The 17,174-nt window shown below is 41.8% G+C and overlaps 1 protein-coding gene across 2 annotated transcripts in view; it reads left to right on the top strand.

The window, feature by feature from the left end:
- The window catches only part of SAMD12 (sterile alpha motif domain containing 12), a 414,895-nt gene that overhangs the window by 173,932 nt on the left and 223,789 nt on the right, over nucleotides 1-17,174 (top strand). For both annotated transcript variants that reach the window (XM_003408277.4, XM_064268011.1), the window contains exon 3: nucleotides 2,344-2,473. In XM_003408277.4, the coding sequence (XP_003408325.2) occupies nucleotides 2,344-2,473 (130 nt within the window). The remainder of the gene's footprint in view (nucleotides 1-2,343; nucleotides 2,474-17,174) is intronic.

Genomic DNA, 17,174 nt, shown 5'->3' with positions numbered 1-17,174 from the left:
GCAAAATCTGTCATTTTTATGACCTAACCTCAGACCATGTAGCATCAAATTCCACTGTATTCCATCGGTCAGGGTAGTCACATACCCTGCTGAAGGTCAAGGGAAAGAAACATAAACCCCTAACTATCAGTGAAAAGAATGTCAGTCGCATTGACTAAAAAGCATATACGTGTATGTTTTTTTTTTATATATATATAGGGCAGAGTAGAACTGCCTCATAGCATTTCGAAGGCTGTAATCTTAATGGAAACAGATTGCCACATCCTTCTCCTGTGGAGTGGGTGGTGGGTTCAAACTGCTAACCTTTCAGTTAACAGCTCGAGTGCTTAACCACTTCACACCAGGGCTCCTTTTAAGTATGTATATATGTACTATATATAATCATCTTGGGAACCCTGGTGGCATAGTGGTTAAGTGTTACGGCTGCTAACCAAAGGGTCAGCAGTTCGAATCCACCAGGTGCTCCTTGGAAACTCTATGGGGCAGTTCTACTCCGTCCTATAGGGTTGCTATGAGTCGGAATCGACTCGATGGCACTGGGTTTGGTTTTTGGTTTGGTATAATCATCTTTGGTAAATGCAATTAGCTGCATTTATTAAGGGTGTAAGAAAAATATATCGCAATACAAAGAAAACAATGTAAGTATCATTTGTGATTATCTTGTGATGGTCCAAATGATCATCCAATTGAAAATATATAAATAAAAGTAACCCCTGAAGACCATTTTTTTCCAAGCTTGAATCACTCTGCATATATGTATCATTTTGACTGCTTTTATAGTCTTACCATCTACGCCATTGTGCACTTATTTTCCCCCCTTAAAATTGACCAACTTGTTTTTTTTGTTTTTTTACTTGAATTTGTTTTAAAAGCACACTAAATATTACTACAGAAAATAAAACTTAAAAAAAGTATCACTTGCCGTAAAATAAAGGTAATCTTAAAAATAATAAAAGTAAAACAAAACAGTTACTAAGTGCTAGATATATTATTTTCTCTTGAAGGTTCTAAGGCTGAAGCAAGCCCTCTCTCTGTCAAAAAGACATGCTCGCAGGTGTTAAATGTTAAATACACACTTCTCACCAAACTGAGACTCTCTCCTGCCTTAATCTGAAAGATTGAAAGAGAAGTGAAAGAGAATGATGTCTAGTGAGGAGTTCAGTGATGTTTAAGCCAGGTTTGTGTACCGCCCAAGATCCTTTAAAGTATTATCAACATTATACTCCTACATTTTTGGCAAGCATTGACCCAGAATGACAAAAATTACTGATAGCTTGTTTTTCATCTAGCCTAAACCAAGTTCTTGGGATCCATGAGGGAGACCAGCAAGCGTCTGGCACAGAGTTGATGCTTGTTAATTAATCACTGTATAACCTGACATTTGTCAAAGTCTGGGTCCTTCACAAACCCCATGGTTTTTCTCCCCTAAACGCCTCCCTGAGAGCCCCAATGAACAGTAAAAAAAAAACTCTGTGTAGTTGGTGTGTACGTAAAGCCTAACCAGATGCTGTGAAGTCGGCTCCCATTCATGGTGACCCCGTGTGTGTCAGAGTAGAACCGTGGTCCATAGGGTTTTCAATAGCTGGTTTTTCAGAAGTGGATCACCAGGCCTTTCTTTTGAGGTGCCTGTGGGTGGACTCAAACCTCCAACCTTTCGGTTAGCATCTGAGCATGGTAACCATTTTCACTACCCAGGGACTCCAACACAAAGCCCAACCTTGCCACTGTCTTATTACCTTTCCCCACATACTGGCCGAATTGACTTTTTGCTGCCCCACTGTGTTGTGACTAATGCCCCTAGACCTTACAAAGGATGCATCTAAATCATGAGGCCCCAAAGCAGCTTGCACTTCTTAGTATGCAGGTATCGAAACATTCATTCCTAAAAGAGTTATTAACATCTGCTGGGGCCAATGCTGTGCTAGACCCTAGAGATGTCAGAGGACACAAGAGATCATGGATACCTTCTTGAAGTACAGAGAAAAGCCATTGTGGGGCAGCGGTTTCACCCCTGAAAATTAATTGGTTAGTAACCCCATTGTCTTGTTAGAGTATTCATCAGACACTCCTACTTCCTAGGGGTTTTTTTTTTCTTTTCTTAAGTAGGGATGATAACTCAAAAATAGGTGTATTTTCGTGGCCTTCACCACCTGTACTTTTTTTCATTCTAGTTTGCAGTAGCATTGAAAAAGTCTGCAGCGGTGTGGAGGAGGACCAGGGTAGATAATTATCTTCAGAGATTCCAGTCTGTGGCCTTTAGCACGCTCGAGGCCTTTCAGCAGTAGTGCCTTTCCAGGCATGGGGCTGGCATTAACAGACTTCCTTTTCCTTCTTTATTTATAGTCTGCTACAGTGAAGCTGTCAAAACCCGTGGCTCTGTGGACCCAGCAGGATGTCTGCAAGTGGTTGAAGAAACATTGTCCGAATCAGTATCAAATCTACAGTGAGTCATTCAAACAGCATGACATAACTGGTAAAGTATGCAGTATCCAAAATATCTCCCTTCTCCCTCCTCGCCCCGTCCCAGCGGCCTTTCCCACGCCCTTATAATGAAACGCATCTTCCTGCTGAGATTTTCTGGCATGGGTTTGCTTTAAGGGGTGATAAATTCCAGATCTGTGGGAGCCATGCTACTTAACAAGCATAAGTGATTATCGTAGGAAACCGTGGGTTTTGTGTGTCTACAAGTGAGTCAGAATTGACTCAACAGCGGAGGATTAGGTTTTTTTGGTTTAATGTAAAAGTGCATGGGAATCAGGATAAGGATTTGGGGAATCCTAGAAAAAATAAGAGTGTTCCAATCCTAGAGAAAAGGAAGGGAGGAAACCTTTCAAATTAGCTTGGTTACAGGATCAGTACGGTGATCTTAGTTGGAAGGGAATTTTAGAAAAAACTTTTAGAAAAGAGTTTCATAAGTAGGAAAATTCAGATTGAATAGCTTATATGCCTCTACTTCTAAAGTGAAATATAATGCTAACAGGCCCCGAGATGAGTATCTTAAGGACACAAATTAAGACTTCATTTAGGTCAAGAGTATTTGAGTCAGGGCTTCCAACAGATTAGTTCAGGTTCGAACCGCTGCTGAGAATATGCGTTTCTAATGAGTTCTCAGGAAGTTGTGCATAAGAATCTACAAAATGTTGATTCTGATTCAGTATATCTGGGGGCTCCCTGCTGAGAATTTGCCTTTTCACTCCAGATATACTGAATCCAAATCTACATCTTATAGATTCTTATGTATAACTTCCTGGAAACTTGGTTGAAATGCAAATTCCCAGCAGGGCTCAAATCAGAATGAACCAGAATAAACTGGTCTGAAGCCCTGATTTGAGTATTATATTGTGAAAGTCTGGAAGCACCTAGGAGCATTAAAATATGACAGTATAATGAACTCTACAGGCCCTTCAGAACATGTCTCTCAATTAGGGGGTGGGGTGGTGAAGATAAAGGGAATATGCCCACTAGGGGAGCCCATCAGAATAAGGGGGTCTTTTCTAGACCTCTCTTGCCCTCGTGCCCTGAGATTCTGCTCTGAGTGGTATTCCTCCCCTCTCCCTCCTGCTCCACAATTACTGCGATGAAAGACAGAACTGAAGAACCCTTGCTGAGCACCAGAACTATGTAGCTTCAGGGGAAAATAAAAAGGAAGAGAAGCCCTGATTGTAGTACAGGTCCTCTCTACCAAAACCAAACCCACTGCCATTGAGTCGGTTCCTACTCACTCGTTGTTCCACTCATTGCTATTACTTTGGAAAGGGACGCATTAAGCGACAACTATTTCTTTTTGCTGCTTAGTTCCTACTCTGTAGCTGTGAGAGCTGGGCCAAATCCCTTCACTCTAGAGATCAGGACTCTGAGTGGCGGTTTTCAAAGTGTGTTGCACAGAGCCTTGGGACGCACTAGAGGCTGCCAGAGGGGCAAGGGGCTGCTTTGGGCAGAGGTGCGTGCTTCACCCATTGCAGCACCCTTTCTGTTTTACATATTAGAATTGTACAGAAAATTTGATTTAAGCAAAGGGCTCTAGCACTCAATAATGTTTAAAAAATGCTGAGCTAGGTTATCATCGATTCCAGCTGACAAAGTTTATGACATCTAAATATATGTGGAATACACCCAATGTTGTTCACACTTAGTTAACAAAAAAGGGAGTGAAATCTTCCTAACTTACGTATAAAAAATGGTCCTTTATGCATTTCCCCCACTTCCCAACTTGAGGTAATGACCCTTTTGGATGGAATTCCTAAAATCCTGAAGGCAGCGTAGGAGCTTAGTTTAGATTCCAAGTGTCTAGATTCCATTTCTTTGTCGCTCCCTTAATAATGTACAAGAAGCCCACATAGGGTCGGCTATTCCACCCCAAAAGTAACCCATCAGTTAGTAACTGTTTGCCTGATTACTGTAGCCTTCATCAGATAATGGCTGGTTAATGTTTCTTAATGTCTGCCCGACAGTAATGATAAATCCTTTTCCATGGTCTCATTTGAAGAAGCATTACCTTTTATTAGGGGTGAGAATCACGAGGTACCTTTGAGGGAAGGGTAAGCATTTGTAAGGGTTTGAAGAGGATGAGCATTCTACCCCTTAGAAATAAAGATGGCGGGCTCCAGTGCTTCTGGAATAAATGGAACCACTTCCCAAGGTGTTCTACTAAGTGACAGGAGGAAATGGGAATGAAGTATGTACTTCACACAGCTCTCGTCTTGCTTTTGGTGGCACACTTGGTATCAATGAAACACTTCTGGCGTTGGGAAATCGCCACCGTCTTGCAATCTTGGGCAAGGTGCTTAACCTGGAATAGTTACTTAACCTCACTTCTTCATCTCCAAAATAGAGATAATAATAGTACCTATCTCAGGCATGAAAACCCTGGTGGTGTAGTGGTTAAGTGCTATGGCTGCTAACCAAAGGGTCGGCAGTTCAAATCCACCAGGCACTCCTTGGAAACTCTAATGAGCAGTTCTACTCTGTCCTGTAGGGTCAGTATGAGTTGGAATCGACTTGACAGCACTGGGTTTGGTTTTTGGTTTGGTATCTCAGGAGCTGTTGTGAGGATTAAATAAAATCATATATGTAAGCTGCTAAATTCAGTCATTTATTGACACCAGCATTGTGCTATTACTCATGTCAAGACTCATCTGGAGAGTCTAAAACCATACTACTACTTCATTCTAAAAAAAAAAAAAAATTGCCGTCGAGTCAATTCCGACTCATAGTGATCTTATAGGACAGAGTAGAACTGCCCCTTAGGGTTTCCAAGGAGCACCTGGTGGATTTGAATTGCCCACCATTTGGTTAGCAGCCGAACTCTTAACCGCTACGCCACCAGGGTTTCCACTTCATTCTAAGGGAAGCCTATTTGCTGGCAAGAAGAAAAGGAGGAAATTATTCGGGGATTTAGGAAACCGAGAGAAAGATTTCAGATTAACATTTAGTCCACAACTTTTTTGACATTCACCTATTTGAGGCCTCAAACCACCAGCTTCCTCCCCTGTTCTCTGACCTCTGCCTCTGTAAGGATAAATGTAAAATACCCAAAGGTTCATGCATGCCAAATGGCCAGGAAACAGCTTCCAGGTAACCAGCCTACAGTTACCAGCTTTACAGTGCTGGAGGCTATGGGTGGCCTATTTCCCTTGGAAACTGTGATAAACAGGGCAAAAACCAGAAACCCTTTGCCATTGAGTCTATTCCGACTCATAGCGATCCCATAGGACTGAGTAGAACTGCTGACCTTTTGGTTAGCAGCCATAGCTCTTAACCATTACGCCACCAGGGTTTCCAACAGGGCAAAGGTGTTTGTAAAACTCGAAGACAGGTAATTACAGAGCAAACCTCAGCAGGTTCTGCAGACCACAGAGTGACTTCGGGAGAGGACAGGCCAGTGGTTATGCATGTCAAGGTGAAGCCCAAAGGTGCAAATTCGCTGTGTGGTGTTGTGAAGGTTACTCGGTGCACTTCAACTTCTGCACCTGCAAAAAGGTGGTAAAACAGTAGTAGTACCCACCTCGTAGTGTTGTTGTGAAGGTAATTCATGGACAGACTAAGCGGTGAATGTTAGTTGCTGCTGTTTCCCTAAGTGCCATTCTGATTTCTGTGAAAACAAAACAACACAGATAAACAGTGTTGAATTCATCTGTCTTTACTATCCTGAACATTGGGAAAGGAGCACTTAAAGAAAAAAAGAGAAAAAAGCCTGGGCTTGTAAATATCCTGTGCTAACCTGCAAAGCTGTGTGAAAAGCTGCTTGTTTATCCTTAGCTTCTCCTGAGTGCTGCTGTTCATTTCTTTTTTTTTTAAAGCAAAGATCTCCAGTATTATGCTCAGCGAGGAAGCATGTTATATCAATACAGCATATAACTGTCCCTTGTCTTAGAGACAGATGGTACAGTGACGGTGAGTAAAAAGGACATAGAGAATATGGGAACAAAATAAAAACACAGGCTTCTGAATCATAGGCCTGGGTCAAATCCTCCCTTCTCTTCCTCCAACCCCAACTTGGATATGTCGTGGCTGCAGAATGTCTCATGAGTTAAAATCTCAACCTTAGTTTCTAGTCAGTAAAATGAAAATATTTATCTTAAAAGGGTTATTGGGAACATGAAATGGATGATGTATATGAAGACCCTAGCTCAATGCCTGATGCATAGTAAACAAACACTTATTCACTTGGCAAGTATTTATGGAGCATCTACCATGTACCAGGTTTTGGAAATACAACAGTAAATAAGATAGTGATCTATGTAGTAAAAAGTCTTGCTTCCGCAGAAAACTGCATTGTCAATCGCATAATCTTCTGGGTTATCCAGTTCTAGGGGAGCCGTTTTCCAACTCTAAGTTGTACATAACTGATAGCAATACAAAATAATTCTTGTCAATGGACCTTGTCATGAGGACAGTAGTGGTTCGGTGGTAGAATTCTAGCCTTCCATGGGGGAGCCGAGTTTGATTCTCGGCCAGTGCACCTCTTGTGCGGCCATCACCCATCTGTCAGTGGAGGCTTGCATGTTGCTAGGATGCTGGTTTCAGTGGAGCTTCCAGATTAAGACCAACTGTGAAGAAAGACCTAGCTTCTAAAAATCATGCAGTGAAAACTCTACGGGTCCCAACAGGCTAATCCGTAACTGATCTTGGGGATGGTGCAGCATCAGGCAGTATTTCCTTTGGTTGTGCGTGGGATCACCATTAGTCTGGTGACTCAAAGGCAGCTATCAACAACAATAGACATGCCAGTTCTGTCCCACAGAGGTTCAGTTGACTTCCCTCTACCATTGTGGGAAAGGCAAGTTTTGCCTCCAATTACATATTCATTTCAGTCTTTCTCATCTACAAATGTGTTTGCTGTGTGGATTCTCTTTCAGCAGGTTTAACATCTTACCAGTTGCCTTATTAATGAGTTAAATAAAATCTTAAACGTGTCCATTTTTGTATCCATATGATTGTCATGACTTTAAAAAAATTATCGTTTAACATTGGTAGTTTAAATTTGTTTTTAATTTATATTTTAGCAAACCGTTCCACTGTATTTATGTTTCTGCTGCTTTTGTTTGAAGGACATTAAATTCTAAACAAACTTCCTCAGTGTCTCCAAAATTTAAGACAGCTTTAGATGTGTTTTAACTCATCTGCCATTCAAAGCCTTTTGCAAATTTCCTATTAGGGTTTCTGACACTTTCATTGTGTCCAGAAGGCACCTGCTATTTTATGGCAAATGTGTCTAATCAGAAGAGAAGCTCCTGATGTTAACTCCCTGCAGAAGCTCCTTTAAAAAGGAATAAGGTGGTTGGAATGCCTGAGAGACATTAGAGTTTATAGATTGAAATCATCAGATTAGGCTTGAGGGGCAGAAATGGGTCTGTTTTCTAGTGCTTGCAAGACTCCTTGCCTGGCTGAGACCTGGAGTGGAATGCTGATGAGGGGGGGCTCACGGGCAACTTTCAGATTCTCTTTTATGCACAGTTAAGAATCTTTTCAGGTCTGAAGCCGTTTCAGCCCCTGGCTGTGCCTGGTATTCTTCCTGTGGTGGTTGCTAAAATCACCTCACCTCGTTTGGCTTCAAATCCTCCATCTGTAAAGGGCCCTTTCCCCTGCCAACTTTAAAGACTTATTTTCACGGGTGAAGTGCTCAGAGCTCCCCAGAATCTAAAACATTTTTTAAAAAGCTGTTTTGAATGTGTAAAGGGTTTCCGTGGCGCCTACTAAGTGTAATGGCAGCGGGAATCCTTTAGAAGACTGCATGACTGCCTAGTTATCCTGTGAGTATCCCCTGCATGCAGTCAGGATCGTTTGTAAGATTTCTAAATGGTCTCCTACAAGATAAATGAATATTCCTGGCTCTTTTTGCACTTTAGCCATTGCCTGTTTGTACATCCCCCTCCTTCAAAAAAAAAAAATTCTGCTGAGCTATGCTGAGCTATATAAAAAAAAAAAAGCACCCTGAAATTTGGCCGTTCTGCTTCTGCTATTAAATGAAAGGAAAACCATGTTGTCTTTTTCAGACCTTTGGGATGTCACTGTGTGCACTCACTAACATTGGTCCCTTTGCCGCTGGTTTTTCAGAGCAGTTCTAACCCTTTATCCTTCTGCTGTTCTTTATTGTGGTTCGAGTTCCCTGTAGAGCCCAATGGGGTGTGTAGTTAACAAGTATCAAAAGAAGTGGAATAATTCCTTTATGCTGTGTACCTATGGGAATACTGTTTAGTAGAAACCGGGATAGCCAAATACAGTGTAGAAACATTTAACTTCCGCTGTGTCTCATCTTCACATTTTCTTGTCTTCATTGCTTTTCCCTCTGGGTCTTATGTTCTACTTTTCTGTACCGTTGTGTTTTGTGACATTTCTCTTTTGCCTGAACTATTCTATAAATTTACTAAACCTCAAGTGTCGTTTTATATCTACGTAGTAAAGTTCCTGCCATCATTAGGGAATGAGTTTCCCCATAAGTTAAATTTCCAGTAGCATGTATTCTTCATTTTTAACCCCTTTTGATGGAAATCTTACTAATAATTATCTTTATACTCCTCAGCATCCTTAAAACAAGGGTGCTGAACTTGGTCTTCAGACAAATAGGTTTGTCCAGAATATTTCCTTCTAAATTAGGCATCTTGGTCACTGGCATGGCTGGGCACTGCCCCTTTTTGCCACATGGCAGAAGGCAGACTCCATCAGGTTCCCAGGTCGCAAGTGAGGGCAGAGAGTAAGAATGAGCTGAGCAAACCTGGTTCGGCTTCTAAATGCACCAAATAGGATCACTCACTTGTTCTACTGAGGATGCAGGAGGGAAGGGTGCGGAGAGAGGCCAGGAGCCCTAGTCAGGGACGTCCCTCCAGGAGAGAATAGGAGGAGTGAAGAATGAGTGTACCACTAACAGTTCAACCTACCACCTCCCTTTATACACTTTTCCATTCCAGCCTCCCTGCTAGATGGCCAGCCAGTCTTTGCTTAAATACCTCTAAGGCAGAGCATTTCACAATTTTTTAAAGCACCCTCTTTTTCCAATTCAAGATTTTGTTTTTTGTTATGGTGATAGAGATGGTGCTAGTGTTTGGTTTTCCTGTCTCCCTCCTACTTGAAGCTCCAGTCCTGCTGGGCTCCTTTGCAATGCTTCAAAATGCCTTACTCTCTCTTCCAACACACCCCATTCACCTAGATAATCTCTATGTTCCTTCAGACTTTAGACACCACCTCCTACAGAAAGCCTTCCTTAATTCTCCTCATCCAGGCTAGGTAAGCAATCCTGTGCCTCCCAGGACAAGCCCTATATTAAGACTTGTCACACTAAATATGTGAAACCTCTGAGAGCCGGAACTCAGTGGAACTGCCTTGTTTTTTAGGGGTCTTGCAGGTTTTCTGCCTTTGACAGGGTGTAGTCATACCACTTTTCTATCGCTCTCCATTAGTGGAAAATACCTTAGTTTTCCTTCTCGGACAGGTTACCGTCTTACACAGGTTCTGGCTTCTGCAGGTTTTACTGTAGTTGGGAAGTTTAATTTTTAGGAAGTTCATGCTGAGGTTTGACTGAAACCCACTCTTAGGTCATGTTTTAGTTCCCTGGTTAGAAACCCTGGTTGATAAGGTACTTAATGACTGTCCCCGTTACAGATTCTCACTGCCAAGCCCCAGTGGACCCATGGTGCCATGCCCAAATCCTTTTCTTTATCCTAATGGACTTTTGATTGGATATCCCAGTGTGCTTCTGCCCGAATTCCTTCTTCACTAGCAAATGTACCTTCTTTCTGCAGCACTGAGAAGATACAGGTTATCTGATGGGATTTCTTGAAAATTCTTTATCCTCTGTATCATCTATATGCTCTTCCTCCTGTTTCAGAAAATATACCTCTATTCCCTTCTATAAACAACTTTTTTTCCCTCTGCCTTTTATTTATTTATTGTGCTTTAAGTGAAAGTTTACAAGTCAGTCTTTCTTACAAAAACTTATACACACCTTGCTATGTACTCCTAGCTGCTCTCCCTCTAATGAGACAACACACACCTCCTCTCCACCCTGTATTCCCTGTGTCCATTTAACCAGCTCCTGTCCCCCTCTGCCTTCTCATCTCACCTCCAGACAGGAGCTGCCCGCATAGTCTCATGTGGCTACTTACTTGAGCCTGCTTCTGCTGTTATCTAGACCTTTTCTGTGTCCTCTGGGTAGCTGGTCTTCAGTTAGACTCATCTTCAGTCTAGCTACACTGGTTTAGTCATTTGTCTCTCTAAATACTTCCATTCTAGCCCCTTGACTAATCCATTTCTGGTCATTTCATTTATTTGCTAAATTATGGTAAATTCAACTTAATGTCAGCAAGACCTACCACAGAAGCTTGGTGGGAGGATCAGAGGATGGAAACCTGGAAAATACTTAGACCTCTGCCTGGCACGTTGTAAGGGCTCAGTGAACGTTAGCAATCAACCATCACTATTGGCCTACAGCTCATGAGTTGGTAAGCATTTAATGAGCACCACTATGCACCAAGTACTGTACTAATTGCAATGAGACAACATAGCAGAGCCTTATAAGTTTCGGAAATGTCAGACTGGAAGGGACTCTCTCCCATCTCCTGTGGTACACTTGAGTAAACAGAGGCCCACAACTGAAATGATTTATGCAAGGTCACACAGCTACTTAGATTACCAGAAAATTAAAAGGTAGGTCATTACTGTGAGAGCAGGAGACCCATTCTTATGAAAAGTCCAGCATGTTGCCTCACTTAAACGGAGGTAATCGGAGTCGGAGCCTGACTTGAGCAAGATGTCCTTAATGGTGAGTGTGTTTTTCTGTTCCTAAATCCAGGAGGAGAATGAAGGGTTATAGTGATGGACTCAAACTCATACTTCCTCACTTTTGACCAGATCGAGTTTTTCCTTCTTCTCTTCCCTTCTGTATCATAACCGTCTAGTCCTCTCTGAGAATAGCATGTAATACTAAATCGAGTATGACCGAAGGTCTAAATCCTCTACTTACTTTGGACAACTAAGCTTTCTATCCTATCAGAGAAATTAAGTCTATTAAGCAAGATCTGTTTTGGTAAGTCTGTGTTTCTCTTTAGCTCCTGTTGTCATTTGATTCCTTTTTTACTGATGACTTTGTTAATTGCTCTGTCGATTTTGCTTTGTTTTGCTTTGTGTGTTTTTGGAAAGTACAGAAGTCAGATTGTAAAATTGGAGACCCCCTCTCCTTGGTTTTACTCCCATTCCCTGTTTGAAAATTAATACACCACATGCTTTCTTCCTGTGGCTCAAGGGTAAAATTCTCACCTTCCATGCAGGAGACCTGGGTTTGATTCCCAGCCAATGCATCTCATGTGCAGCCACCACCTGTCTGTCAGTGGAGGCTTGTGTGTGGCTATGACGTTGAACAGATTTCAGCGGAGCTTCCAGACCAAGAGGGACTAGGAAGAAAGGCCTGGATATCTACTTCTGAAAAACCAGCCAGAGAAAACCCTATAAATCACAACAGTCTGATCTGTAAGCAATCACGGGAATGACACAAAATCAAGTAGTGTTTCATTCGGTTGTGCATGGGGTCACCATGAGTTGGGTACTGACTCAACAGCAGCTGACAGTAGCAAACAACAACTTTCTTGTTGAGTCCGATTTTCTATTCTTAAGGAGCCCCAGGTTTCACTGGCAGAGCCTATAGACCTACACTTTTTTGGAGAGTTGGAAATTATGCCCTTATAGAGACCATCACCTAAGTGGACCAATGGCCCTTTTCCTTGGATGGCATCATTTGTGGGGATGAGCCTGATGCTTTAAGTTGTTGTTGGAGGAAATTGAAGCCCACACACGTGAATTCTATTTAAAGGCTATAGCACTGTTTTGATGAAATACGACTCTCCTCAAAAGGTCTTGGCTAGCATCATTCTCAGCAATTGTGTTCTGACCCATGCTCCCCACTGAGTTTTTAATTAGATATGTTTTTTTCATTCCCATATTGACTTTAGGGTTATGTTACTGTTAAGAGTTTAGATACTCTTGATGAGCTTGATATTTTTGATAGTTCTGAAAGATGACAAAAGCATGAAAATTGAAGATCTGATATGATTGCCTCAGCCCTTGCCTCTTCACACTATTGTGTTACCTGCCTGGACCCTCGGGGCATTTGGGTTTCTGAACCAAGACAAGCTCCAAGTACTATTTGAAAAAAATCCAATCAATGTGCTGACAGGAGATATCACAAATGTATGAGTTGTTGGCCCAAGTGAATCTTGAAACTATTGGATAATGCTTGTATTTATCTCTACTTTGTTCCCTTTCTCAAACCTTATTGGTGGTTTCATACTTACAGTCTTTCTACAAAGCCTCCTTCCTGTCCCCCTTCGTTATTCTGAGACTAGAGACCAATGGTGGTGAATTTCCTTAACATCCTTCCTCCAATATTATCTGTATTTTTACCCCTCCTTAACTTCTTCCTTTATGGTTCTGTATTAGTTTCCTAGGGCTTTCATACCAAAGTACCAAAAAATGGATGACTTTAAACAACAGAAATGTATTGTGTCACAGTTCTAGAGGCTAGAAGTCTGGGTTCAGGGTGTCAGCAAGACCATGTTCTCTCAGAAGACTCTGGGGGGGGGGCAATCCTTTCTTGTCTGTCCTAGCTTCTGGTAGCCCCAGGCATTCCTTGGCTTGCAGCTGCAGCACAACTCCAGTCTCTGTCTGCACACATGCTCTTCTTCCCTCTGTCTCTGTGTCTCTTCTCATCTTTTATAGGGACATCAGTCGTATAGGATTAGGATCCACCCTACTCTAGTATGACCTATCTTTATCTTAGGTGACTTTGAAGACCCTACTCCAAGCAGGGTCACAGGTACAGGAAGATGCTTTTTGGGAGACACAGTTCAAACCACAACATCTCCCAAGGATAATTACCTAACCTGAGCTATAGGTCCCTTCCTTGCTCCCCTACTTCAGAATTTTGTTTTGGATCTTCAGACTTCCTACCTCCGCTTTTGCTTTTCAGTTTCAAATCATGTTGTATCCTGTGTACGTCCCCTCCTCTCCATTACTGCCATCCTTGGGGTTTAGGTTTTCATAGCCTCTTACATGAAGAGCCACCTCTTCTTCCTAGGACCCTGCCTCATTATTCACTAGGAAAGCATTTTTTCTTTTTTCTTTTAAAACAAGATTTGACCAGGTCACTTCCTGCTAATAAAGAATGCCTACTGAATTAAGTCCTCAATTCCCAAGTTGGGCGTATGAGGCCCTTCAGAAGTATGCTTCAGCTTCATTTTTGCCATTTCTACTTATACATCCTAGAGTCCAGGCGGTGCAAACAGTTAATGTGCTTGGTTGCTAACCGAAAGATTGGAGGTTCAAGTCTACCCAGAGTTACCTCAAAAGAAAGGCCTCTACTTCTGAAAAACCAGCCGTAGAGAACACTGTGGAGCACAGTTCTACTCTGACACGCATCAGCTTGCCATGAGTGGGAGTCAACTCGACAGCAGCTGGCACCCTGTATATCCGATCCTGAAACTACAGCGGACCAGTCCCGTTCTTGCCCCAATATCCACACAGGGAACTTATAGTCATTTTCAAGGCCCAACTCAAATCATCACCTACTCCCTCCTCTCCCTTGACCTCACCAAGAAGAATTAATTTTCCATTCTGTTTTCTTTACATTTCATGCAGTGAATGAATGACAGCTCTTATTTTAACATTTTTACACTTAACACTCTATATTAAAGTTATTTGATTACATGTATATCCCCCTGCCACCAACTCAGAAACTCCTCTAGGGTAGAAATAGTGTCTGATTTATCTTCCTATTTCTAGCTGTGTTAACCCAGTGCCAGGCATAAAACAGGCATTTAATAAATGGTGATTGGATTAAACTGAGTTTGTTCTTCCTTTGATAGTGTTAGTACTGAACTTGAAGCTTTTCTTCATTTCTGTTGATAAGAATACTTTGATTAGACCATCAGTTTCCTGATTTGCCTCCTTTTCATGATGCTCATCCTATACTTTCCTATCTGCAGTTTCTTATAATTACGTTCCATTGATGGTCAAGTCTCTTTTCCTGTCTCATTCGTGGAGAAGCTGCATTTTACTTTTTTAAAGGACTCCAATTTTGGATTTGTACTAAGCCCCAAAATGCCATCTTTAATTGTACTTGAATAACATACTGTCTATATTTTTTGGTATCCTGAGTCCCATATTCCCTTCAGGCAGGTCTTCTCAGGGATATTTGGCAATACTTTGTCAGGAACTCTGCCCAGAGCCAAGAGGATGATTGTCCCAGTGTTGTGGAAGCTTGCTAGGCCCATTGAAATTCAAGGAACAGGCACTATTTTGTAGGGTGGAAATGAATATCCTTTATCTGAAAGGCTTCTGTTTCGTGCAGCAGGGCAGGAGCTGAGAATTTGTCATACCGCAGGTACATTAAGTGCTAATCTCTCTGCATCTCACCAGTAACAAAATGCAGCACAAATCTGGCATTATTGTTTCAGACCTCCAAACATCCAGATTTGGGTAGAACAGCACTAGATTTTAATCTCCAGCCCTTCATGGCCATGGTGACATAGCTAACCCCAAATGACCTCCATCTCATTAGTTCTATCTCAGAGATTAGAATTTAAGCATGAGAAATAAGAGTAGTGAGCAGCTGAAAAATGGTAACGATGAATCATATAAAATTGTTAATATTGATCAATTTTTGGCCTATAAAAATGACAGTTTCCAAGGAACAGCTGGTGGATTTGAACTGCGGACCTTCTGGTTAGAAGCTGAGCTCTTAACCACTGTACCACCAGGCCTCCTCATGAGGTTTAACATAGTGGAAGAATGTAGCTTGTTTAAGGGGAAACCAAACCCAAACCCACTGCCGTTGACTTGATTCTGACTTACAGCGACCCTGTAGGGTTTCTAAGGCTGTAAATCTCTGCCGAAGCAGACTGCCACATCTTTCCCCCGTTGAGCCACTGGTGGTTTCAAACTGCCAGCCTTTCGGTTAGCAGTTGATTGCTTTAGCCACTGTGCCACTAGGGAAGTAGATAGTAAGTAGAAGAAAGGGGAGAGAAAAAAAAAAGTTTGCTCTCCGGTCGATTCCAGCTCATGGCGACCCCGTGTGTTTCAGAGTAGAACAGTGCTCGACAGGGCTTTCAGTGGCTGTGATCTTTTAGAAGGAGATTACTGTGCCTTTCTTCTGAGGAGCCTCTGGGTGAATTTGAACCAACAACTTCTCCATTAGTAGCTGAGCACTTAACTGTTTTTAAAAGAAATTTAAAAACCACTTTTAAAAAAAGTATTACTTTTTTTTCCTTTTTGTGTGTTCAGTGTAGAAAAATTAGAGAAAAATTCTATGTATAGTTTCATATGCTTCCCCATTCAGATCCACCCCCCTTCCCTGACTTAGCCCATGTCTTAGATTTTTAGGTTGTTTCTTGAATTCCTCTAACTCATATACATATACGTGCAATGTATGTCCAAGTCCATGGTCTCCATGTCAATAACCCTCAATCTTGAGAGCCACCATTTTCTTTCTCTAGCATTTGTATCTCTGATATTGATCAAATTTCTTCACCTTTGCCCCCATCGTCACCAGCCACAATAGTGAAACAAGTCCTGCAGGTAAATGGTCATCAGAAAACTCATACATCTCCAAGTCCCTATCCATTGTCCTCTGCAGACAGCACCTTTAGGGGCAGTGTAATGTCTTTGAGTGTTTCCTTTCTGTCTGCCTACATCTTCCCCAAGTCTCCTCCGAAAGAGAAGCCTGCACAGCTTTTCTTAAATTCATTAAAGTTTCAGTGTCTTTCCCCAGTGATCGGTATGTAGCAGGTAACATAAGACAGGAGGGCATTAGAATCCCTTCCAGAGGAGAACACACTGCGAGCAGTTTCAAAGGGTCACATGTTGCCACAATGTCCTTCTTTATAAATCTTTCAGAGGGTGGTGATGTGTATCTAGATGGGGGAAGTCCGGGACTGCTGTAGTCATTCTGGAAGGACCTTAACCCTAAATCTGCCATTTGGTAATAAATTCACAATGATAAGCAGTTGAGCACATAAAAGAAGGGGGGCAAAATATATACATACCTCTGCAAAATATGCTACCACAAAGTTCAAGTCAAAGGCTAGCTTCTCTCCCAACAAATGTAGACAGCTACAGCTTATAAGGGATGAAATGATAGCTGAGGCAGAAGGAAAATGCTATTGGAGGATATAAAATTGTATCTCTAATCAGTTTCCTGAAAGTAGTTAACTATTCTGAGGATGTCCCTAGAATCTTATAGGGTTTGTTACTGGTAAGAAATTTTCCACTGATGTTTGTATCACACTTGAAATTTATCAAGAGATATTTCACACACGTCATCTATCCTCAGAACCCTGTTGATCTAATATTAGTGTGAATCTCTTTTCAGATGAGAAATCTAAAGCTCAGAGAAGAAAATTGACCCAGACCACATAGCCAGTAGGTGGCAGTACTCAGTTCCTCTGACACTAAGCTACAGTTTTTGCTCCATTCCAAGGAGAGTTCTGCCTTCCTTATACCCATCATGTTGCTCTCATTAATTGAGGACTTAGCACAGTCATATCTGGCTATTAGAGAACATGCTATGCTGTTAACACACAAACTGTACGGAAAGATTTTGACACCAAGGATAAAATCACCGTAGGAGATTCAGAGGTCTAAAATAATGTATACATTCCAGGTTCAAGATTAATTAATACTGAAGCTAT

The sequence above is a fragment of the Loxodonta africana genome, chromosome 14 (assembly GCF_030014295.1).
Source record: "Loxodonta africana isolate mLoxAfr1 chromosome 14, mLoxAfr1.hap2, whole genome shotgun sequence".
NCBI classification, from domain to species: domain Eukaryota; kingdom Metazoa; phylum Chordata; class Mammalia; order Proboscidea; family Elephantidae; genus Loxodonta; species Loxodonta africana.
The sequence above is the reverse complement of the archived record's forward strand: the minus strand, read 5'-3'. Positions and strand labels throughout refer to the sequence as shown.